This window comes from Miniopterus natalensis, chromosome 22 (assembly GCF_054644295.1).
Source record: "Miniopterus natalensis isolate mMinNat1 chromosome 22, mMinNat1.hap1, whole genome shotgun sequence".
Taxonomy (NCBI): domain Eukaryota; kingdom Metazoa; phylum Chordata; class Mammalia; order Chiroptera; family Miniopteridae; genus Miniopterus; species Miniopterus natalensis.
Window position 1 is genome coordinate 3,490,484 of NC_142102.1, and position 26,854 is coordinate 3,517,337.

Below are 26,854 nucleotides of genomic sequence, written 5' to 3' on the forward strand. Positions count from 1 at the left end.
ATGGATGTTATGCCGTGCTCTAAGGAAATAAAATCCAAGATCTTAGGTTCTATATACGTGTATCTTACTGCTTTCTGAGATTTATGTTTGTCTTGATTATAGTTTTAGACATAAATCTGAAAGAACAGAGGAAATCTAATGTCCCGAATGAGCCGCAGTTCAGGAAAATGCGAAGGATACCAAAAAGGTATCTCAGATGGTGCTTGAGGCAAAAGAATTCGCTAACAAATGACAAAAGGCTCCACCTTCTTGACTGTCAAGCATCCTAGAGAGGAAGTTGAAGCCCAGGTTAGGTAAAGGGGCTTAAGAAGACTTTGACACTCTTTAAAGCAGTTTATATACCCACAGAAAGAGCATCTCAAGATACTGAAAAAACACTGAAAAGCATATTTTCAGTGTTTTTGTCAATAACTACAGACACAGGACCTTGTCCAATAGCTTTAGAATTGAAGTGCCAGAGAACCAAAGATGGGAAGACATTGGCATAAAATTCATAATAAATATAGTCATTCTGAAGTTCCATGAGCCCCTTTCAGCTTTTTAAATAGCCAAACAAGTGGCCTAAGAATATTTAAAAAGAGTGGGGATCCGAGATGGTGTGAAAAACTCGGTGAAGTCTCTCCATCAAAAATAAGCATAACACTGGACAAAACTGTAAAAAGTCAACTATTTCAGGGCTCTGGAAATCAACCAAAGGCAGACAAATTCGTAAGTGTCTATTCCTGGAAAACCTGTTAAAGGTTCACTCAAGAATAGTGGGAGTCTGCAGCCTTTTCTTGCTTGGGGCGGCTATGAAAACCAGCAGGCCGGCAGTCAGAGAGGACATCCTTGATTTGGGAATAGGAAAAAAATCTCACAGCTTTTTTAGCTAAAAGTGGCAAACTGTGTAGAAAATAATGAGGAAAGCATGAAACATCTGCTTTGCTGGCCTGGGATTGCAGACCCAGTTGGAATGAGTGGTTGAACAGCCATCAATTTAATTGGGAGATTCTGGAAATGAGAGAGCAGATGAAGTGCTAGGTACGCTCTCCACAAATCCTTAGACAACCAAGGAACTGTGTGTACGTGCAGGGAAGACCCAAGAGTCCGCACAAAGTAAAAGGCAGAGCAGATGTGATGACTGACTCCCTCTGAATGCACTCTACCATCCAAACACATTTCAATTAGTGTAAGGCAGAGGCCTTATGGGCTTGAAGCGTTTGAGCAAACCTCTTTCCAAATCAATGGCTACCCCTAAGCTATCCAGATACAGTGGCCACTCCTAGGGAACCAGGTTAAAAAATATAAGTAAGACTAAACTCTGAGCAGAGCCATCAGAGGCTATACACCACAGAGGGGAAGGAGTCTGCAATTTAAACCGCAGAAAGGAACAAAAATTAAATAAATAAAACAACTCTCAGAAAAATAAATCCAAATCCAAAGTTGCCCCAATATATTAACTAAATTTTCCAGTTTTCTACGACAACAAAAATACAAAACGTGCAAAGAAACAGCAAAGTGTGACCCATAACTGGGTCGGGGGTGGGGGGCAGTCGACAGAAACTAACTCTGAATGGGTCCAGATGCTGAATTTGGCAAAGACTTCAAAGCAGCTGTTATAAATGTGTTTAAAGAAGCTTTGTCAAAAACTAAAGAAAAAAGTGATGACAATGACTCAATCAATAGAGAATCCAAATAGAAAAATACGAGCCATAAAAAGAGCGAAGGAACCATTATAAAGTTGAAAATATAATAATTGAAGTAAAATATTCACTAGATGGTCTCAGGATCAGATTTGAGATGGCAGAGGAAAGAATCAGTAAACTCAAAGACATGTCAATAGAAATTGCTAAATTTGGAACGTAGGGAAAAAAATCAATAAGAAATGATCAGCATCTCAGAGGCCTGTGGGATACCATCATATCAATAACAGGAGTTCCAGAAGGAGAAGAAAGAGGGAAAATGGTGGGAAAAAATATGTTAAAAGACAATGGCTGAAAATGTTCTGCATTTGATGAAAAGCATTTATCTACAGATCCAAGTAGTTCACTGAATTCCAAGTAGGAAAAACACAAAGAAATCCACACCTAGATACGTCACAGACAAATCACTGAAAGATAAATAAAAACAGAAAATCTTGAAAGCCACAGGAAAGAAATAACTTGTACGCAGAGGAGCACAACACAACCAAAAGCTGACTTCTTATCAGAAATAATAGAGGTCTAAAATGACATATTTAAAATGCTGAAAGAGAAAACTGCTAATCAAAATTATATATCCAGTAAAACTATCCTTCAAAAGTAAAGTCAAAATAAAGACATTCCCAGATGAATAAGAAATGAGAAAATCCACTGTTAGCAGACCTGTCCTGTAAGAAATATGAAAGGAAGTCTGCAGGGGCGAACAGAAAACGATACCAAGTGGCAGCTCACATCGACAGAAAGGAAATGCATTCTTTTACGTTTATCGAGACTAGTTTAAATACTTAACAAATGTAGTGACAATAACAATAATCTCTTGATTATTTGGAGAAGGAGATGAATTTACCACTTTAAAAAGTAACTATTAAGATATTATTTAAAAATTATTATTATTACCAGCAAATTTACTAAGTCAGCAAAAAGATCTGCAGGCTAGATCTTACCAAATGTTTTGCATTGCACAGAAATGCAACGGATGCCACTCTGAGTCTCTGACGACAGAGACCTCCCCTCTGCCCATCTCTTTGTCAGCCAAGACCTTGTTAGGACAGTGCCCTCTCTCTCAGGAAAGCAAAGGAACGGCCAAGAGCAGAGGAACTATGAGTCAGTCTCCACGGGGTGCGGATTTTAAGAACACTGGAATATCCTGGGAGGCAGAAGAGTAAGATAAGGAAGGGAGGAAAGAGGGAGGAAGCCTGATGCTGGGACTGGACATCTGCCCTATTTACAGAAGTTGAGGAACAGGTCATTTTAAAAACTGACTATTTTTAAGGATTAGTTAACCTGACCACTTTTGGTCAAGAAATTTATGACGTTCAGTATTCTTTCTGACTAATGCTTCTGGATGACATTTATACAACAAGACATCTTAATCCTAACGTCGATATAATTTGTCTGAAGTTTATGTTAAATCCATTTTCTTGCATACTGTGACTAATACTGCTTTGGTGTGATTCAGAGACTCCACGGAGCATCCTCCCCCCAACCTTACCAACATTACCCCAAGTAGTGGAGTCAACTGTTCAAAGACGATCGGGGTGGGCCTCATCTGACAGTGACAGGCAGAGTCTAGAAGAAATATATCAAGGTTTGAAGCAGAAAAGAGGGGGCGGCCTCAAGGCTCTTCTCCAAATTCAGAGGCAATGGACCTTAAGACCAAGGATATGCCAGGCAAGAAGCAGTGACACGAAGGAAAAGCGTCAGCAGACAGGAAAGTAGCTGGTGCTCACACATTCAAAGAGGCAACCAGTGCAAACCCACCCTGGGTACAGTGAGGCTGCAGAACGGGCGACGATCCCCACAGTGCGGGAGACACAACAGCAACCGCGGCCGCGCAGCCGTGCAGGTGCGGGTGCAGGGCAGCCTTGTAAAACCAGGGTTTTTTTTTTTTTAACTTATCTCTGTCAGAGCCTTCTTTCATTTCCTCACATAGAAGGACATTACATTTGTACACTGTCGACTCTTTTATATTATGCTATTCTGAATGGAATTACAAGTGCATAAAATAACTGAATAGAGTTTAACTAATTTTGATGCAATTATTCCCTCCCTAAAAGAAAAAGTACTTTTTAAAGGTTTACATAAAGACAAAATTAAAAATATAAAAATGAGGGGTGATTTTGGAAAGGGAAACAATACATCATTTAGTGTGAATGTGTGTTTCAACAAAAGTGACTTTTATTTAGGTGGCAGTGGGTTAGCTGAGTGCCTTTAAATAGTTAGGGATTTGCAAAGTGCAAAGCTCATGTAACGCAATCTGTGTTTCCCGCAAATCCCCGTTGGTCCATTTACTTAAGAAACCCGTGCTTCCTGGCTGGCTGCCAGCATACCAAACCTGCCCAGTGGTGCATAGTTGTATTTCTGTTACTAAATTAGGAAACCAAAGCAGGCAACGTCAGAGCCAACAGCAAAGAGAAAAGGTTCAGCATCATTAGTCTGCATGTCTTCCCAAAAGCAAGATCATTATAAGATGTTTAATTTTTAATTAGAAATACCAAAGTAATTTAGCCTAATAAGCAGCAATACTAAGAGATAATTGAAAGAAAACAAAAGGAGAAATACAAACATTTAACAAAAGTGGCCTTCTAAATAGCCTTAATCATGATTTTGAAAATAAATTAACTACCACCACTCAAGGCTTAATGTCTCAATGACTGATACTAAATACTGCCGTCTTTTTGAAGCAGTGAGGAAGGAATGGGCAGTTATCCATCATGATTTTTACTAAGATTTACTAACATACTTTATATAGGGCACTGTTTAGAGAAACTAGGTAGACCTTTCCAAGAGACCTGAATGGAGAAACACAAAAAAGGATTTCAAGAGAACAAAGTCATTGTGTTGATGCTCAAAGTCATTTTAAGATGACATAAACTTGTATGAGGAAAAATATTAATTTTCCACTTTCCAAATTTTACTTGCTCCTAATGAGCATGTCAAAGAGGTTTAAAAAGACAGTAGTGTTCATTAACATTCCTGAAGTATTTTATTTTATTTTTATTTATTTATTTATTTTTTAATATTTTTTTTATTGATTTCACAGAGAGGAAAGGAAAGGGAGAGAGAGAGAAACATCAATGATGAGAGAGTCATTGATCGAGCCTGCAACCCAGGCATGTGCCCTGACTGGGAATCGAACCCTGATCGCCTGGATCCTAGGTTGACGCTCAACTGCTGAGCCACGCCCGGCTGGGCGACATTCCTGAAGTATTTTAAACATATCCCAATTCTTTATCAAAAGCCAAAGCCTGAATCTTAAAGTTATTGGGAGAATTTTAGTGCTAGCAATACTGGCATGCTATTTTTCTTACAAACATTTTGTTAAATATTGCAAATTTCAAAGTAGTATTTATTTTACTTTAGTTCTGTGACAATTAAAAAATTAAATGAATATTTGCCACAAAAATCTGTCTTTTTATATGATGAAATGTGTTTAAATGCCAAAATTGGTAAATTATAGAAAATTAAATAAAGTTGGAGTGTTATAACAGGCCCTGAAAGGCTTATGAAACATGACTAAAAAAAAAAAAAGATGTTAACAATACTTCCCAACCTTCAGCAATACAGAAATTCATTCATATTTATAAAAAAGCCAGAGAGAGAAGAACTCTTCTAGTAACCATCCTAATTGTTTGGTATCCTTTCACCTAATCACTTTATCTACACATTTACATGATCTCTATGGGACATGGAAATGCACTCAGGTGGTCTGGGGTGAGTCCAAGCCCAGAGCGTTCATTTCTTCTTGCTAGACTCCCACCACCAAGATCTGGCCATCAGTGCATAGCAGCGGCGGACACACGGGGGAGGGACAGACAGACAGTTTCCCTCCGTCTCAAATCTGTCTGGCCGCCAACTGTCCTTCCTCCAGGAGTGCGACACAGACCCTTGGTCATCTGGGTCCTTGGTCTGACCCTTCACTGTCCCTCTATTATTCATAAGAGGCACAGTGTTGTGGGGGGCACAACAAAATTAGAGAAGCCAGCTCAAAGTCCTAAGTTACATAAATAAAGGCAAGAAATAGATGGAGTGATTAGAAATTATACTGGGTAGTAAAATGGTCCCCACAGATCACTTTGACACAAGGTCCTACATTTCATCTTTACCTTCTTATTGCTACTATATATACATAAACATATATACATGGATGGAACGCCGGAAAGGAGGAAAAATAAACTTCCTTTGGTTGGGGGGGAAAAAAAAAATCAATGAAATTATATTTTTTTCAAAAGAAATTTGAAAAAGAACAAAGTTGGAGGGATTACACAGCCTCACTTCAAAACTTGCTATAAAGCTACAGCAATGAAACCAATGTGGTATTGCCATAGGACAGACGTAAAGACTAATGGGAACAGAACAGTAGAAATAGACCCATATGTTTATGGTCAGTCAACTGATTTTCAACAAAGAAAGAAAAGTCTTTCAACAGACTGTGCTGGAAAAACTGAATATCCCACATCTAAAAATATCCGAACCCTTTCCTCACATCACACATAAAAATTACCTTGAAATGGATCATAGACATAAATGTAATAGATAATTTTATATAAAAAAAATAAGAAAAATTTTGTGACCCTAGGTTTGGCGAACAGTTCTTAAATAGGACGATAACAGCATAATCCACAAAATAAAAAACTGATAAATTGGGCTTCATTAAAATTTGGAACTTTGCTCTTCAAATGATAGATATTTAAGTTTCCCACACTTAGAATTCCATGGAGCTTTAAGAACTATAAACGTTCAATAAAACAAAAGTCTGTAAATTTAATGTCACTTGGTCCCTAGGTCTCCATTTCCTTTCCAATGTGGTAGCTAAATGTTAACGTGATGGGTCCTGATATTCCTCCCACCACTAAAATCCAACATCCTTACATTTCTGCTGACTCCAACAGGTTTGACTTTATGATGGGCACAGAATGGCAGCCTTGGAAACCTGCTTTCTGCTGCTAAAAGGCATGGCATAGCAGGATATGATTTACATATTATGTTTATTACATAGATGTTAATTTTGTAAAAGGAAGAGTAGAAAGTATTAAACAAAGAACTGTGGTGTCAATTATGCATGGGGGTGAAGGAGAGTTTGGTAACAACCCATATCAAACTAAACTTTGTTTAATTACTTCTATTACATCAACCCTTGGCAAATCATAAAGCTTTTCATTCACTAAAAGAATCATTAACTTTGAAATTACTTGCAGAATAAACAATCTGATTTAAATTAAAACCTTTAACAGATTAAAACATAACTTACAGATGAAGTAAGCAATAAGCATGTTCCAATGACATATAAAAAATAAATGTTTTACATCTTGAAGACACTACTTTTTAACAAATACTTATTTCAGCACATACCCTACATCCTGCCAGTTAATTTTTCTTTACAGTTATATAGTTTGACATGAAACTATAATTTTCTAATCATGTCACAAAACGTCTAAAATACTGCAAGTTGATTTAGATCCAAAAACAACAATTAAATCTATGAATTGTCAATAATAGGTTGTGTCTTAAAAACAAACAAAAAAACATGTTTTATAAGCTCTCAAGAAAATTCACTTCAAAAGATTAAGAACACTTATATTGATCGTGTGTTTTTTTTGGTAACACTCCTAATTCCTGGTATTCATAATAAACAAATGGTTATAACCCAGTACAAGCTTCTATGACGACAACCACAACACTTTTGCCAAATGATTTAAATGAAGGATTTGAACTGGGCAAGTTGTTTATCAAATCTGTAATTCAGAAAGAGAATCCTGGATAATATGAGGTGGATACATTCCAGAGACAATAGAAAAGACCCAAATCCAAATCCTTGGCTCCTGAACTTACAGTTCAGTCCCTCCCATCACACATGACTTAAAACCTCTTCAACCAGCCTCAGTGCTCTCTTTATGGTTCCCCCACAGCACCACGCTTGGAATAGAGCATGGTGTAGAAATTAATTGCATACAGAAAGGAAGGAGAAACAGCACTGCATGTGCGGAGAACTTGGAAGGACACCCCTTCAGATTTCCCATTGGGTCTCTGCTGTGATGTCAGCTGCTTCTAGATCTTCGCACAGAGGAGCGGTCCATGCCTTAGGCACTAGTATGCTTGATGGGAAAGACACTCCAAGTCTCAGGAACCAACCCCTTTCCTTCATTTTTAAAAAAGCATCATCACAATGAACTTTTATTTTTCGGACATTTGGCAAGTTTTCCCTCGCACCTTTTCTAAAGAGAAGTATTTTCTGTTTTTATCTGACACTGACTGAGAAGGATGCATGGTCCAGGAAACAAAACTTTTTTCCTTTAGAAAAATTTTAATGGCCATTTTTACTCTAAGATTTTTGAACAATTTTCAAAGCTGGGAAAAGTTTAAAAATATAATTTGAAACTTGTAGCTCCATCTGTAACCAGATTTTATAATTTGTAATAGCATCAATAGTAAAAGCTTTTTTTTTCTGAGAAATCTGTGTTTTATCCAACCTGGTATATACCAAGGTAACTTTATATAAAAATATGAATCACAAAATCTATGTTACTATAAAGTTACTAATATATATTTAACTATAGTAGAAAGTTACTTTACTAATAAAGTACTATATACTACAAGATGCTAATAAAGTAACTTTAGGTCTATAAGAGACATTGAAAGAACAAGTTCTAAATATGAGTTAAGGACTCTTGTAGACAATTTATTCACTTATTCAATGGTCATGTAGCAAGCTGAGGGTAGGTAGGTTGTTAGATTTTTATCCCTCTGTCCATCAGTTGTCAAACCAGGTATAGTAATCACTGAGCACTGCAGCGAGATGACTACTAACACCCTCAATGCTTCTTTCTCTGCCCTCTCTGTCAAGTCTCTTCTGTGGAAGTTCACAGTTCAAAATATTAGACAATAAAATATTGTCAAAGCTCTTTTGAAGTCTGGGCCTAGATTCTGTCTACCTTCGTCATCCCCACATGGCATGATGCTTTGAACCAACAAATAATTTTTGTTATGTAGATGAAACAGTGAGTGACCCGGTCATGTAGATAACCCCACAAAATACAGTCTATTTCTATATATTGCTGCCCACACACATATAGGCACCAGAGGGGTGACACCAGAGGGGTGCTCTGTTACCGATGAATTATTTAGATTCATTTTTAGAGAAAAGGGCTAGCTAGCTATTTTATCAGCACTGATGTGGAATCAGCAAAGCTAAGTCTCCATAGGAGGATCAATGATCCCCAACTACTATGGTATCTGCCCAGGAGGGTAATGTGGGGTGAATAGCCTTGATAATTTGGGGGGTAGGAGGTACCATAAGAAAGACCCTTTGTGTTTTGAGGATTCAAAGAGAGAGCTGCTCTGGCCCCCCTCTGAGTTGATCACTGAGAGGCAGGTACAATGGAAGAGCTAATGAGCCCAGGGCTGACATTATCCTGGGGCCACCCAGCGTTCCTAGAAACTGCAACCCAGGGACTGCAAAGGGGAGCGCCTATCTCATAGCTACAGGAGTGGGGTCAGCGCCTCAGAAGCATCATTGCAGCCTGCGATATTAACTGTCAGGCTATGGCAGTGAGGTCTCAGCACACGGGGCAGTAAGCAATGGGGAAGCCCTAGAGTGAGCAGGCTCTGCTTCCTTCTATGGCCTCTGTAGGAAGGCGGCTGATCTCCTCCTCCCTACCTGAACCTTAGACCAATGAGACAGAGATTTCTGAACAAGTTAGGTGGCAACAGGACAGATCAAAGAAGAGATCCTAAATTTCATTTTAATAAAGCAATAGAAACTCAACTGGGAGGAAAAATAAATTTTAACAAAAAAAACCTAACAAAGCAAAAACTTAACCATACTTGAAGTCTGAGTTTTAGGAACAATTCCAGCTAGTTATATGTAGGACATTTTTCTGTGTTTTGCAAGCTTTTTATCCATTGAAGTACAAGGTAGGCTGCTTTCAGGTTTTTAATTTGGGCTAAAAACCCTTCCTTTTTTGGTATGCAAAACAACTTTTCAAGGATAAAAGCATTTCAGAAAAACAGGCTGATTTATATGCCAGATGTAAGCAACATCTTTTCTGACTCCTGGTTACATTTTGTTTGTTACTGAAACCTTCTCTCATGAGAGTTCACAGTTTACAGTAAATCACAAAAGCATCAGGCTTCTCTTGACTATCAAAGGTTAGCTGGTTTTTCTGACTCCTCTAATATCTATGGTCCCTTGTGGCTTTGACCAAGGGTGAATTACAAAATGTTTGGCAAGTAGCTCCGCACTGATGGAAATCTTTCCTCAATAACCCTTTATTTATAAGCGCACAATATTTCTCTTCTTAATAGATAACACAATTTTACTCAAGTTAGAATAAGACTTTGGAAGGAAATGAGTTTAAATTTGTTCTGTAACAAATAATGTTACAGTTTTGGTTCTGGAAGTAGGAGAAGGCAATATATAAATGTTTAAGTGGTATATAACTTACGTATATAAAATAATGCAAGTAAACAATCAGATGAGAAATCAAAGAACATACACAGGACTTCCAGTTCCACATGTGACAGGGTCAGTGACACCACAAGTGCCTCCTACCAAAATAAAACAATAAAACTACTCAAAAATATATGAGGCAACTGTTTGCAAGCAACGGACAGGAAATTCAGGACCTTGATCCTTGAAATAAGGGAAACACAAGAGGTGAGCCCATGTTGGATGTGGCTTTCTGCCAAGGGGCACAAGAGTGGAACCCAAGCAGAGCTCAGCAGTCTGAGAGAGAGCTGGAGATGGGATCTGGGCGGCTGAAGCAGCTGGAAAATGCAGGACAGGGTACCAAGAAGGAAGGAGCTGTGAGAGGGTGAAGAGGGGCTTAATAAGCAGCATACTGGAGAGCACAAAAGAAATTCATGGAGTAGAAGGGAGATCAACAGATGTCATCCAACCTTTAGATTAGGAGAAGAAAAAAAAGAAAAAGAACAAAGTCTCAGTGACCTGTGAAACAACATCAAATGACCTAATGTGTGTAACTGGAGTTCCTAAAAGAGAAAAATGGAACATAAAAATATGTAAAGAAGGAATGACAGAAAACTTCCCAATTTGGAAATAGGAAAAAAAAAACGCCAAACCCCAAGTAGGATAAATATTTTTAAAATCCTACACTGTGGCAAATCACAAACAAACTGATAACACCAAAGATAAAGAGAAAAATTTTAATGTAGCCACTGAAAAAGACATTAAATACAAGAACTCTAAATCGATTCCAAAAGTGACAGCAATATATACATACAACAAGCATCAAAATGCGTACAATTAAGAGCGTTCACGCAATCCAATCTTAGATCCTAATTTTAAAACTCTCCATCCACTAGATATTTCAAATGTTCCAAACTTTTCAAATGTGCTCTAAAGTTTTTCAAATTTTAAATACTGATTATGATCTTACATTCAAAGGGTCTTCAACCACAACAAATACACATAGTAAAATGTTAAGCTCTTCGGGGAAATATAATACATAAGAAGTCTACTCATACTAGCATGGACCAGGTAGAAGGGTGATCGATCACATAGCAACTGGTGTCTATCGTCATCAAATGGAAACAACGTGGCATCCCTCACATTTCTTTTTTTTTTTTACTGTAATTAAAATACATTTCCATAGTATGTGCCCAAACATGATCAAGCATTTGCGGAGGTTTACCTAGCCCCTCACCCATTCAAATTTGATTCACTTTACATAAAGAGATATGTAAAGTGAATCAAATAGCAGGACCTAGTCCACTGCTATTCATGATGGCCCAGAAGGAAAAGAAATCTATACATGGCTCAATCGAAACTTTCTATTCAAAATACACTGCTATTACTCCATAGAGTTTTACTCAAAATAAGCAAAGACACACAGACTACAGAAATAAGCTAAGGAAATAAGATCAGGGATGAAGGCCTCAATTCTATTAAGCAACAGGGGAGACATAAATAAAAAATGACATGCAAGTAGCAGGAAACCTGTGGCCTTCACTGGTGACGCGGAAGCAGTCAATGCTATCAGTCGCACATCCTTAGCCTCTGAGAGTATATAATGGAAGGAAACGGCCACATTCTACCACAAAGTGTCTTACGTTACAGGAAAAGAGAATAGAATACAAAGGACAATGGCTTAGCCGAATTATATTCTCACGTGTTATTAAACATACACAAAGAGGGCTTACAAATACATCTTGCTGCCATAGTATATCTTCATAAGTTCCAGATATGAAAACATGAACATTTAAAGTATTATTTTAATAATATATTTTCTAGGTGATCCCCAAAAGAGAATCTAATTTCCTGAGTATCTGAATATATAAGCTTGACAAAGCTAGAATGATGAAACCCCACTGAGCCTAATTACACACAGTAAGAGTCTGCAGGAAAGGCCACATTCCTACACCGTATTGAAAATTCTTACATTAACTATAGTTGGAAAAAGAAAGACATTATATGAGGTTAAAAATTTATTTTTCAAACAGAGTGACTGCTATTATCAGTACCATTTTTGTAAACAATATCAAACCTGTATGTGAGGGCCAGCACATGAAGTCTAAAAATTAATCAGTTATTATGTATTCATAGAGAAATTTCTGTTCTTGAAAAACTTTGGAGAAAGTTTTTTAAATCATAAAGAAATATTATAGATTTTTTTTCATTCATGGATTTAACATGAGGATTATTTCCCCATTGATTTTTTTAGAGAGAGTAGAAGGGAGGGGGGAGAGCGAGAGAGAGAAACATGGGTGTGAGACACATCAACTGGTTGCCTCCCACACGTGCCCTGACCGAGGCAGGGGATCGAGCCTGCAACATGAATACTTTTTAATATTCTCATGAGACCATAAAGTTCCATGACAGGTAGTAATTTGTAATTGTGGTTGAGTCATATTTCACTTAGATATACTAAGTCTGGCTGGTGTTCCTGAGTTATTAAATAGAAATAATCACAGCCAATGTGATCTCTGTATTTTTTCTCCACTCATTCTTGAATGCAGAATAATTTTCATGGAACGCCTGAAAGTTTTAAAAAAATCTTTAAATCATATTATACCTTTTTTAAAATATGGGAAATAACATATGACAGTAGAATTTGCAAATATGTGGATTCACAAAGGAGGGCCTCAGGATGTCCCTCATGAGACAGCCAAGGGATTAGTGCAGCATTTCGAGACTGTCTATACATATATCACGATCCAACAGAATGTCCACTAGGCGCACTGACAATCCTACGACCAAATTTAAATTGTGCTACTAAAGTCTAATATGGTTTCTTATTAAAGTAAAATTAATGCACATCCATTATCTCACTAGAGAATGAAAGAAAACATTGTATGTATCTGCCTTTTCAATACTAAACTGACTGCATCATGCAAAGTTCATCTAAATTCTCTGATGTGAAATTCAGAACTGAACTACCGAACTGAAGTAGCTTTTTGTACAAATATTTCACCAGAGCAGTGGTCTGAAGACCAACGCTCAATTGTGGTAACTGTAGCTCAAAAACATAAATGCCACCTTCTTATGTTTGCATCAGAGAAAAGACTTGTCACATTTCCCCCACATTTCTTAGTTTCACAGTCAAACAAATGGAAAATCAAATACTTACAAATATATCCAAAGCCCACTGCCTAGACACACGGTGAGAAATGTGAATAAAAACAGATTTGTAAGAGACAAGATACTGTGTGCTACAGACTATGATTACCTGGAGGTAGGAATTGCAGTCGGTTATTAGCTAATCGAAGATGACGTAAAGCTCTCAGGCGACCAATTTCTGGGCAAACAATTTCTAAGGCATTGTCACTAAGATCCAAACACTGGAGTTTTACAAGGGACCCAATGGCTTCAAAGGGAAAAGAAGGGTAAAGGCAAAATCAATTTGACCCAAGTATTATGCCATACCTTTAATGCAAGTACTCCAAGTTAAAATATTTTAATACTTAATACCACCATTTCAGTTGCTCATAAAATAATAAAAACATACATAAAACTAAATTTCTTGGAAGTGGTAAGACTTCTACCTCTATATAAAACATAAAAACTTAAAAAAGAGCACAAGTAAAAAATTTTAAAACAATGTAAAATATTGCTTGAATAAATAAATAATTCATGAAACAACAGATAAGGTTGTTTTAAATGTAACCAAAATTCTTAACTGTATTTATTGAACTCAGAACTTATCCTTTTATTATTTACCCAATAACAATATATCTAATAATTTATCTAATCTTTAAAACCATTTTGGACTTATTTAATCATAATTCTTTTTTTTAAATATATTTTTATTGATTTCAGAGAGAAAGGGAGACGGAGAGAGAGAGAAACATCAATGATGAGAGTCACTGGTCAGCTGCCTCCTGCACGCCCCCTGCTGGGGATTGAGGAGCCTGCAACCCAGGCCCGTGCTCTGACTGGGAATCGAACTTTGATCTACTGGTTCAAAGGTCGACACTCAACCACTGAGCCATGCCAGCCAGGCTAATCATAATTCTTAACTGAATTTACTAATGGGGGGGGGCGGATCTTTGAAACAAATAAATTAAAGATACTTTATAATTAAAATTCACTAATACATCAACCAAAATAAGTTTAAGGAGACTATCTGTTCTACTATTATAAAGGAAAGCTTAAACTATAGTGTCTCCTAACTAAAAATTGGACCTGCACCTACTTACCTTCGGGAACCACAACTATGTTATTTGAATGAAGGTACCTGAGGAAAAGACAAAAAAAAAAAAGCTGTTATCATTCAGGTCTTCTGCTAAAGAATAGGTTTGTAAAATGCTCACTTAGAAATTTATCAAATATAAAGGGACCAAACTTTCTTTCACACCCCACCCTGAGAACATAACAGAAAATATATGGTCATCACATAACTAGTAATACTTTAAAAATAATACTTATGCTGGAATTGCAAATATTAAAACTATTTATTGATTTAGTTGCTATTTTAAAATAAAAGATACACAATAGAAAAACTATGAGGTATTTTTTCAACCTCATAAATTATTAGTTTCTCTACTTCATTTTAAATTCTTCAGGTTTTCAGAGATACAGTTATTGTGTAAAGAAAAATCAGCACTTATTGTGTACAGGAAAATGCAACTTTTAGTTTCTAAAGGAAAATTTCACAAAATAATCAAACCAGAGCTATTTCCAGCCAGCAAGCATGCTTACTGAGAACCAAGAATTCGGGAGAGATTAAATACTCATCATTTACTGTATCTGTAGAAATACTCAACTGTCAAGGTACAGAATTTATTTCTCAGCAAAAGGAATTTCATAAACAAGAATAAAATTCTCTTAAAAAAAAAAAGTTCACCAGGGCTGACAAGTCCAGGCCAAAACACTTCTCCTTCTCCCACTGAGGTGTCTTCAGCACCCTCTGGTGGAAGTTTTATGTAATCAGAAGCAGCCAAGGATTCAGAGCAAAACAACAATGACCACTAGAGAAAACGCAGTAATAATTTTTAAAATAAATTTGTATCATTGATTTTGAGAGAAGAAAACTAGATTTTAATAAACTTTACTTCCAAATATTTTATTTTATTTATTATACCCCATAAATCAATCTTCATAAACTCTTTTAAAATTGAATTTTGAAGTAGTCTTCTACATCTTTAAGTTTTATATCAAATGTTAAAATGTCAATGAAACAGAATAAGAAAGAACGTTAATAAATTTAAGAAGATTATTCTGTGCTGGATTAAATCAATTTTCAAGTACATATTTACCTGCTGGGTTTAACACAATTTAAACAATTACACCATTCCATGATATATTTTATTCCTTGTCCTGAGTACGTAAAATAATTTCACATGTTAAAAATCATTATTCTTTAAACATTAATTTTAGGGAGAAAAATCTAACTTATCAGGTGACTCTAACAATTCTTTGTGCCAAAACACTAAATGTTCTTTAAAAAGAGACAACAGGCCCAAAATGGAGTCACTTACACTAAGACCACATGAGCAAACCCAAACTGAGGCTCAAAACCTAACCCAAGTGCAGTTCCAGCTTCTCCCAGGAATATAATCTTAACCAGTCAGTCTGGAATTTCCTGGTCAGAACTAGTGAGGTAATCTGTCTGCTAGCCCCCTGCTGTCCACCAGAGGAAGGTGACCTTGCCTGAAACAATAGTTCTTTGCTAAATAACTTCTTTGGCCCATCCTCTTTCTGCCTTTAAAAGCCTTTCCTTTTCTACAGCTCTTCTTCTGTCTGCAAGACGGGATGCTGCTTGCTGCATGAATTTTTAAAAAAATCCAATTTGACCTTTAAATTTACTCAGTTGAATTTTGTTAACGATATAAATAGTGCACATGTGTACACACACACACACACACACACACACACACGTGCATTTGTTACACAAAAGTCAGAGTGCCTAGACACCAAAATAAAAGAGAAAACTGATTTTCAAAATGCCACAAAATATGTGCTTCAGTTCCAGTTCTACCTATGATGATGAACCTTAAAATGTCCAAATCAAAGTATGACCTAAGCACTCACTGTTACGATTGAAATAAAAAAGTATATTTTGGCATATTAAATGTGTCTACATTATATTGAAGACGTAGTATACAGAAGTACAGAATGTTCCCAATCCTGCCTACATATCAGAATCACAAGTGGTTTCAAAATATTGGTGCACACCACCACCCTGTACCAAATGAAACACCATCTCAGCTCCCTGGGTTACTGTGATGTGCAACTGATTAAGAACCATCGCTGTTAGAGTGGGTCGGAGAGCAGGCTCTGCAGCCAGACTGCCTGCACCTTTACCGCCATGTGACCAAAAGAAAATTACTTAACTTCTCACTTTCTTACTCTATAGAAGCAGATGGTAATAGCACCAATTATAACACAGGGATGTTGTAAGAATGAAATGAATCAAAACATGCGAAGCTCTCAGAACAGAGTTCAATGAATGCTATTGTTATCGTTACGATTATTATTGTTATCATGAGTCGTTTGTAATCATAAGCTTAGCAATTTAAGTCATCTCTCTTAAATTTTTAAAGCCCAAAGTAGTTGAAATATCGGTGTTTCAATGTAACTAGTGTTCAACATGTTCTTCTACTTGTACAGTCTGGGACTCTCATTCATTGCTGGTGGGGATGCAAGATAGTTCAGCCACTTTGGAAAATGGCTTGGCAGGGTGTTTGTTTGTTTTTTAAATAAAAATTAAATATAGACATTACTTAATAGTAATATGCTAATGTAAGTTTGTTTTGACAAATGTACCATGAAATTAGAAGATGTTAACAATGGGAGGAACTGGTTGAGAGGTATACTTGAACTCTCTATCTTTACAACTTTTTTTGTAAATATAAAATTGTTCCAAAATAAAATGGTTAAATTTTTCTTAAAAGTTGAAGGAGCAAGACTTTCACTTCCAGCCAGGATGGAATAATAGGGACCCAACTGCTACAAGCAACATGAAAACAGAATAAAATATATAAAATGATTATTTTCAAATATTGACAATGGGCAACCAGGACTATGTTCCCTGAAAGGAAGGAAACCAGTGAGGTGAGCCACACAATTTCCCTAGTTTTCTCCCTGGAGGCAAACTGTGGGCCGTTGGAACAGAAATGGGATCCAAAACATAGTATGGAAGTCTTAATGAATTATGGAGACACATATCAGAGTTCAGGGAAACTGAGGCAGCTAGAAGTTGTGGGGGAGAGTTCCAGAGAGAGGGCACTACCAAAAAACAAAACCTCCAAAAATTTAAATAAGGGATTATTTGATCTTAGTTGAATTCAAAATGCACTTTAGCGAAAACACAGCTGAAAAGCCATCAGGTAAATGATCCACACAGCACACACAGGGCTGGAAGGCATTCAAGTTCTGAGCGGCAAGTGCACAAAGTCTTTGATGATCAGTTGGGGTACCCCAAAGAGATCCTAGAAAGCCTATGTCCTTAGTAATAGGGCTAAACTATCCCTAGAACAGAGGTTACTCTAGACTTGTCCAAACAAAGTATAAAGTCAAGCCATAAAAGGATGACGCTAAACAGCAAATAACCACACGCTAGAACAAAGTACAACAAAAAGGGGGACAACAAAGTCTAGACACTCAATACTGTAAAATTTATAAGGTCTGGCATCCAAACAAAAAAGTGTTAGACATGCCAGGAATCAGGAAAATGTGATCAATAATCAGGATAAAAACAAGTCAACACAAACAGACCCTGGATGACAAATGATGGAATTAGCAAGCGAGAATATTAGAACAGCTGTAATAACTATATTCAGGTATTTAAAGAAAAAATATTGTAACAGAAATGACAAAGTATAAAGAAGAACCAAACAGCACTTCTACAGATCAAAAGTACAACCAATGTGGGACTAACAGCAGATTAGACACTGAAAAAGAAAATATTGCTGACCCTGAAGACAGGGAAAGGCAATTTGTCCAAACTAAAGGCACAGAGATACTTAAAGTTGATACACTAAAAACAAAGTAGCAAACTTTATTTAGCATCATGAAGGTAATCATCAAAAGAACTAAAACAAATGAAGCTTGGAGGATGCAGGCAAGAAGGCTTTTATGCTACATTTTAAATCTTTTATAGTGTTTGACTGTTTATATCAAGTATCACATGGAGTAGTAGTAATAATAATAAATGTTTCCAATTACATGGACTCTCCAGAATGATCCTGTGACCAAGACGCTGCACAAAGAAAAATTGTACATTTCATGATCTTCACTACCTTGAATTATATTTCCTTTTATTTCAAGTAACTTAAAATTATTTTCATTTATTTTTTTTTTTTTAAATTGAATAAATACACTCACAGTTCCACCAGGTTTGGAAGCTTCTGAGCAAGGTTTTCTGGCTGAAAATTAAAAAACTCAGAATTAAATTTTATTTTTGAAAAATGTATAAACATCTCTAAATAGCTTAAGCACAAACCATTATATTTTTGAGGGCTGTAAAATTTGAGAAAATAATGTGAAAATAATAAATCAGCAGGTCTGGATTTATGCTTATATAGATCATACAATTTAAGTTTATGAATCTGAACACTTCAGATCAATGTCCTGAAAAAACCAGGAAACTTGTATTCTATGGTTATGGAAGAAATAAAAATGTTCTTTCAGACATAGCCAGAAGAAATATGGCCATGTGACTGACACCAGAGGCAGAGACTGGAGTGAAAGCCACAAAGCCAAGGCACAACACTGGCCAGCCCCAGCAGCTAGGAGAAAGGACAGGTTCTCTGTCAGAGCCCTGAGAAGGAGCTAGCCTCTGCCCACACCCTGAAGTGGAATTCTGGCCTCTAAAACTGTGAGAATACATTTCTGTTGTTTTCAGCCACCCAGCCTGTGCAATTTGTTATAGCAGCCCTAGGAAACTAATACTACCCCCCAAAACACACCCAAACTGTGCTCTTCAGGAGAAAATAAGGAAATCCCAGGGGCCAGAAACCAAGACCTCCCTAAGCTCAGAATAAACAGAGTAAGCTGGAGCTCTGGTGGTCCAAGGGAGTGTCACATGGAGCCACAGGTCCTAAGTTTAGAGTAGGAGTGTGGTATGGCAGGGACAGGAAAGAGCCCATTGGGAGGAGAGGAAGGGTGCTGGGCCCAGGTCCCACACACAGAGTCAGAACCCTGGAAAGACTAACCCTTCCATGAAAAGAATCCCAGATAAATTCCACCAGAGACTGAAGCAGGCCTCTCTCTACTGTAGCCACAGAGAGCAAGGAAAAGGCTCCTGTAAATAACTGAAGCCAGCCTACTGGCATACAAACAAGGTATCCTAGAAAAACTAGAGAACTGGGGTGGGGAAGACTTAATAATAGATGTTCTTCTAAAAGGAAAGACATGTCCAGAAAATAAACAATGTTAGACTAATCTAGTTCCATCTGCTACAATATCAACATCCATATGGAGCTAACACACAGGACCGGTGGTCACCCTTTCTTTCCAGATGCCTACCTGGCTCCTTCACATAGCATTCTAATTTTTCTATGACAAACTAGTCACGTTTTTGAGGTTTTGTTTTCTTATGGGTTTTTTTTGGGGGGGGGGGGAGTGAGGGGGTGGGGATCATAAAGCTGCACACAGTTAAGTAGTGAATAAAGTTTCTTCTGCCAACAGTGCATCACTGTTTTTTCATTAACAAGTAAGTACACTGGGTTTTTATTTTTAAATAAGCATAATGACCTTGGAAAACTTCAATTTATTAGAATACTGGGATTTGATTAAAAACCCACATATTAGTATCTGCCCCCAAAAGACTGGTAAATAAGCAGCCTGTTGCCCAGGCTGTGGCTGACATCTACTGGTATTCTATAATATCATTCTCTGCTTTCTAATGGCACATTTTAGTGATGTAGCTAAGCAATAAGGGAAAAGTTATATGTTTTAATTTTTACATTTCCATATGGTTTATGTGAAGTCAGACTTGATAACTATAATTTAACATCAAACCAACAAGGGGTGGTTTCAATTCCCAATCAGAGCACAAACCCAGTTTGCAAGTTAGATTCCCAGTTGGGGTGGGTGCAGGAGGCAACCAATTTTAAATTTTAAGTTATCCTTTGAGTTACTAAACTCTAATGCTGTATTACGGATGCCACATAAACTAGTTTATGTTGATCTACAGGATTATACTCTATTAAGTTTTAAATGTTTTTAAATTTAAAAGTCCTGATAGATAAAAGCAATACTCTTAAAGCACCTCTTAAAGCTGTTATTACTATCATTTTCTTCTCTTTTTTCACAATTTTGACACAAAAATTTTAATAATCTGTACCCAAACTCCTTGAGTATAAATATTTCCTTCCAAACTACTTGAAAATTCTTTTCTAAATTAAGCCAAAATTATCTTCATTGAATCACACATTATCACTAATTAAACAATTTCTGTACAAATACTGTAAAGGCAGACTTCAGCAAGCATAGTTAGTATAAAATTTACCTCAATTTTAGAATCAATGATGCTTCGCTATATACTTTTTATTATTATTTTACTTTTCCCATTACTATTTATACCTTCTGTGCCCTCTTCCACCTCCCCCCTCCCTCCCACCCCTGCAATCACCACACTGTAGTCTATCTCCATGAGTTCTCTTTTTCTCTTTTTGCTTCACTCCTCCACCCTCCAATCTCCTTCCCCCTCCACCAGAGGTGCCTGCCTGCTCTCTGCCTATGGGTCTGTCCCTATTTTGCTTGGCAGTTCAGTTTGTTCATTAAATTCCACATATGAGTGAAGTCATATGATACTTGTCTTTCTCTGACTGGCTTATTTCACTTAGCATAATGTTCTCAAGGTCCATCCATGCTGTCGCAAAGAGTAAAATTTTCTTCCTTTTTATGGCAGAGTAACATTCCATTGTCTAAATGCACCATAGCTTTTTTATCCACTTATCTACTGATGAGCACTTGGGCTGCTTCCAAATCTTGGCTATTGTAAATAACACTATAATGAACATAGGGGTGCAGATATCCTTTCGAATTAGTGTTTTGGGTTTCTTTGGATAAATTACCAGAAGTGGAATTGCTAGGTCAAAGGCAGTTCCATTTTTAGTTTTTTTATGGAGGTAACTCCATACTGCTTTCCACAGTGACTGCCATATACTTTTAAGAGACACTTTTAAGTCTCTTAAATGGAAATGTTTTGAAATTGCATATCTTGGAACAAATACTTCAAATCCATTGAAGGCTTGCTCAGTGATGTGCTATGGTAGGCACTGTGCACCACCTATTTTGTCTTCTTCTGGGCACCTGGTAGAACTGCACTTCTCTCTTCAAGCTGGGAGCACAGCTAAGTGACTTGGTTTGGTTAGTGAAATTACACTAGAGGCCTTCAGGAGCTTAAATACAAAAGGTCCAAAGTGACTTCCAGATGGTAGAAACTTGTTAACCTTCCACTTGGGGACTCTGGTTCTTGGTGCCCTTGTATGAGGACACCAAGAACCAGAGTCCCCAAGTAATATGAGAGAGTCATGTAGTGTGAGGAAGAAATAACTATGCTGTAATACAAGGACTCAGCACTAGCAAAACTAGCTCCATCCTGACCTCTAACACCACTTTTCAAAGAAGTCATGAATTAAATGCATTCTAGTTCTTATAGCATGAAGGTAGACCTCTACCTCACACCATAAACAAAAATTAACTAAAAATGGATCAACAACTTAAAAATATAACAGTTAAAACCATAAAACTCATAGAAGAAAACACAGGAGTAAATCATGAATGTTGATTTCTTGTCCATTAATATTTATAAATAAAATTGGCAACTGGTGACAGCACCATCAGTATTTGGGTAGGTCACTCTTTCACGTCCCCAGGAGAAGCAGCTGGCAGATCTATTCACTGATTTTGCTTCCAGGTTGAGATTTTTTACCCCTGCAAGTCTCTTGTGGCCTTTTCTTTTATAATAAAGGACCTGAGGCCCAAAGAGGTCAAGCACATAGAACCTGGGTCTGTTACCTGCTCATACTAAATTTTGCTGCCAAAAAATTTGAGGACTGCCGCCCTCAAATGCTTCCCTCCCTTGATGAGCCACCAGGTTAGGAGGAAGACCTGGTGATTGCTGCTTCCAGCCTATATTCCTTCTCCAGCTCTTATGATGACTCCAGCTATGGTGGAGAGATTGGGGGAAACTGGGGTAGGCTCCACCTCAGCTTCTTCCATCCTGCACGCTCATATCCTGTCATGCATGACCTGAAACTTCTCCATGATGAATTCTCTCTTGAAAATCACATAATACCATCCCCCAGATGCTTAGTCAAGCATGCCCAGTGCAATTCTTCAGTATCAATGGGCCCTTTGGCCCCTCTCTGTTCCCCGTGCTCATTTACTCCTCCTCTCTTGCTTTGCCTCCAAACTAGCTCTGATTCCATGTCATCATTTTAATCACTCCTGCCAAAATCCAAAATCTAAATATATATTATCAAAGTCTGAAAACTGAAAAATCTAATTTAAAAAATCTAACTATGCACTCAAAATAACATGTATACCAATATGCTAACCACTATCAATAAAAGGTATATCCATTTACTTCTAGAAACAGCAAAGACAAGCAAATTTTTACAACGCTCTCTACTCCTTGTAGGTATTTTATATAGATTGATAAAACTTTCCCAGGAAAACACTCCATATATATGAATCCAATAAGATACACTTGCAGATATTTAGGAAAGTCCAACATAGAGAAGGGAATGAAAAATGGGTCAATTCACAAAGGAAAAAAGATATCATACATTATCTAAAATTAATAAGAACCAGAATTCAGGTAAAAGATTCAAATGAGGTTAAGTGATAACCAGAAACGGCCACACAGAGCAAACCCATTTTAAACAGAGACCAAATTTCTTAATAAAGCATGGGAATAAAAAGTTTGATTGGAATATTCTCTTGAAAAAAATTGCAGATAGTTTTTAAAAGTCTCATATGCCATAAAATTTAGGTTATAATGACAACTATGTGCTTATTCTTAGAACATAAAGAGAGCGAATCAAATGTTTTTGTGGAGAAACTTTTGCCAACAAATTGGATGACAGCCCATTTCAAAACAGTTGATTTTCACGGTGTGATCATATAAAAGGTTCTTTGTTTTTTCAAAACACTCAAAGGCTACATCAAACTTCCCAAAAGCCTATCTTAGTATTTTAATCTTCAAATCATTCTTTTTTAAAAGTCATTCTTGTTGGTCTTTCTCTTCTCTGCTTTTTAATTTTAAGGTCCATTTGGTGTTGTAACATCCAAAAATCATCTAGGAAGCTTCACACACAAAAAGAAGGCCCAGGCCCAGACAGATGCACAGGTTAAGTGGACAGGGGCTTTTGAATGGGGACAGTTTTATAAGCAGTACTTCTGTGAATATTTTTGCTTTCCTACACAGCTCCTCCTATAACCACATAACTGCAGGGACTTGAATAATAAGTTCTCAGCTAATGAGAACCTTCTGTACGTCTATTTACAGTACTGTTTATGTAGTAAGAGATGATATGCATCTTAGTTGGAAAATCTTAAGATACAACTTGGTCAGGACCACATTATAGATGGTTTTTTAAAAAATGAAATAGGGTACCATACCAATGTTGTAAGGGAGTTCCTTTTCATATAGAGTCTCTCCAAGTACTGTAGTCCTTCACCCTTCAGTAACTCCAATGGGAAATGGTGCAGATTCCGATAATTTAAGAACAAATTCTTGTGCTTTTCCAGCCTTGCCACAGAGATCGTCTTGCAAAGTTCAGATGCCATGACTGGACAGATCCCATCAGGCACAGTGCAGCGCTACATCTTGTCAAAATTGGTTCATTTCTAAAAAGAAAAAAGAAAACTGAACAATTATAAGACTGCTTACAAGCATTGCCAAATAAGCCAGTTAGCCAATAGAGCTATTTGCAGACACTGAAAAGAGAGTAATACATTTAATCCCCATGCTCTTCTTTCATAACAACTAATTTTGTCATACGTATTTAGGAAGAGAGTAAATGAATAACTATTTAATAAAAACACACGCACTGTTTCGGCAATATTTACTACTTGGTAGAAATAGTCCTAACTGAAAAATGGTCTTGAAATTGGGATCATGGCATCCCTAAGAGAAAAGAGGCCAGTTTCATAACAGGCAACCCAAGAAAGCACTTAAAAGTCAGGTAGAGCAAATTCTCATTTTGTATCTCGCTTAAGGTGTTTCAAAACCATTTAAACATGTATATAAAACATATCTAGGTCATTTACAGCTTCATTTTCTTTACTTGTTACTATCTTCGTGTGGTCCTATATAATTTCTTCTTTAATCTCTTTCTTGTTTTCTTTCTTTCTTCTTCTCTTTGCAGATTATCAGAAGCTGCCAAGGAATAGGTCTGGGAAACAGTTTTACTTTATTATTTCTTTTTTATTTATTTATTTCTTTTTTATATATCTTTATTGATTTCAGAGAGAGGAAAGGAGAGGGAGAGAGAGAGAGAGAGAAACATCAATCATGAGAGAGTCACTGATCAAGCCCGCAACCCGGGCATGTGCCCTGACCGGGAATCGAACCCCGATCGCCTGGATCCTAGGTCGATGCTCAACCGCTGAGCCACACTCGGCAGGGCTATTTTATTATTTCACTGAAAGAAGAAATACTGAGCCGGACGGGTGTGGCTCAGCGGTTGAGCGGCGACCTAGGATCCAGGAGGTCGCGGTTTGATTTCCAGCTCGGGGCACATCCCGGGTGGCGGGCTCCTGACACCCAGCAGGGGGCGCGCGGGAGGCAGCCCATCCATGACTCTCACCATTGATGTTTCTCTCTCTCCACCCCTCTCCCTTCCTCTCTCTGAAATCAATAAAGACATATTTAAAATAAAAAAATAAAGTAAAATAAAAGCAAATGGCAGACTCAATATTAAAAGCGTACACGACTGCGCCTGCCCACGGGTTTTCTGACTGGTAAACAAACACCAACGCACGTTCTTCTCCTTCTTTTTTTTAAGAAACAAAAGCTTCCATCTTGAGAATGTTTCACACGTTTCGGGCAGGGAAGGAAGGGGTCCCTCGGGCTGCCGTCGGGGCTCCATCCCGAACGCCCGCCATGCGAGGTCTGAACGCGGCGCTCCGGGAGCACTCGTGGGAGGTTATTGCCCCAGAAGCCCCGACAGACAGAAGGTCTTCGGCGACACGCACGCGTCCCGCGCGACTCAACCCCACTCGGAGGTCGTTACAGTGCGGCGGCGGCGGCGAGTCCGGCGACAGGGACTTCACAGACCCGGCGCCCCGACCCTCAGGCGGGAGGAGGGCCCGGCAGCTCTGGGGACCCGAGGCCCGGCCGGGCCCGCTCGCGCCGCGCGGCCCGCTCACCGCCACCTCCGCCGCCGGGACGCTTTCGCTGCATCCAGCCTGGGAGGCGGCGGCCGGGACAGGGGACCGCGCCACCTCAGCCGCGGGAGACTAGCGACAGCCACACTCACCTCAGCGCCCGCGGAGCGAGCGCTCCGGGCGCAGGCTGCGCTGCACCGCAACCGTGGGACGCCGGGCGGGGCGGGGCGGCGGGCGGGGGGCGGGGCGGGGCGGGGCGAGGCGGGGAGGGGGCGGAACCTTCTCCACCTTGAGCGGGGAAAGCGGGAACAACGGAGGAAGACGGAACCTCGCGATAATTCCATCCTGTTCTCGCTGTTTCACGATAGGTCGGACAAGAAGCCCGTTTTCCAAGCGATGTGGCCATTGGTCGAGAGCACCGCTTCCTACAGATTGGCCCCGCCCACTTCCGACCGTCGCTTCCGGCTCCGGCGCGGGGGGACTTGCTGTCAGGAAGGAGGGGCTTTTTGCTTTCGCGGTTGGACGGTGTCGTGTCGCCGGCTCCGACCTCAGGGACGGCCCGTAACCGCTCGGTGCTCTGGTCCGTTCATTCTTTCGGGCGTCCGTGCTCTCGTTGAGTGCAAAGCGGGAGAGATGACACCAGTAATCCCCGAGCGCTTGTTGTGTTCCAGGCAGCGTTCTAAGCGCTGGGCATAGATTCCCTCTTTTAACCCTCACAGCAATCCCGCGACACAGGTACTATTATTATACTTATTTCGCGGATGAAAAACTGAGGCCGGGCGGGTTTACGTCACGCGGCCAAGGTTACTTAGCCAGTAGCGAGCCTGGGCACGGGGTTTCGGGGCCCCCCTGGGCCCGCTGATAGGTTCGTTCCGAAAGGTGAGGCGGTAACCGGGTCCCTGCTCTGGAAACACCTCTCGTTAGGAAATGTCGCTGAGAAGGACGGTGACGACTTAGTTGAATATTGAGGGAATTCCTAGCATGACTGGGAAGGCCGTGAATAAATATTCCTTCAAGACGAAAATTTCTATATCAGGGATTACTGACATCAAAGAGAGCTTTATGCTGGTTAAAACAAAACAAAACGCACACACACACAAAACCTAAGCATTGTTAGGGAACATTTTTTTTTAAAACAAAATAATTTTTTTAATACTTTGTTAACATGGCAAGTTTCCTTTTGAAACGAGGTTTTGGTTTTTTTTGTTGTTGTTTTTTTTAAACTCTCATGAAACTGCTGTTATTTATTGCTCTTTGTAAAGCTAAACCTGTCTAGTGTCGATGTTTACATCCCTCCGTACCCAGGTGGGGGATACTCTAAACTAGGGAGTGGACAATCTTTGAGAAACTTTCACAGCCTCCTGCGGCGATACCACTTTAAGAAAATTCCAAGGAAAAGACAACCCCCTGTTAAAATTCCCACCCCTGG

At 38.6% G+C, this 26,854-nt stretch overlaps 2 protein-coding genes across 3 annotated transcripts in view; one reads left to right on the top strand and one right to left on the bottom strand.

Annotated features, from left to right (window-relative positions):
• The window catches only part of LRRC28 (leucine rich repeat containing 28), a 58,077-nt gene extending 32,426 nt beyond the window's left edge, over nt 1-25,651 (bottom strand). For both annotated transcript variants that reach the window (XM_087829194.1, XM_087829193.1), the window contains exons 1-5: nt 25,578-25,651; nt 23,716-23,943; nt 18,466-18,506; nt 14,337-14,374; nt 13,367-13,504 (exon numbers count right to left, since the gene is read on the bottom strand). In XM_087829194.1, the coding sequence (XP_087685320.1) occupies nt 13,367-13,504; nt 14,337-14,374; nt 18,466-18,506; nt 23,716-23,883 (385 nt within the window). In that variant the 5' untranslated portion in view covers nt 23,884-23,943; nt 25,578-25,651. The remainder of the gene's footprint in view (nt 1-13,366; nt 13,505-14,336; nt 14,375-18,465; nt 18,507-23,715; nt 23,944-25,577) is intronic.
• A 285-nt stretch (nt 25,652-25,936) lies between these two features.
• Nucleotides 25,937-26,854, top strand: part of TTC23 (tetratricopeptide repeat domain 23) — a 37,940-nt gene continuing 37,022 nt past the window's right edge. Inside the window, exon 1 of the mRNA XM_016200586.2 lies at nt 25,937-26,160. The gene's annotated coding sequence lies outside the window, so the exon portion shown is untranslated. The remainder of the gene's footprint in view (nt 26,161-26,854) is intronic.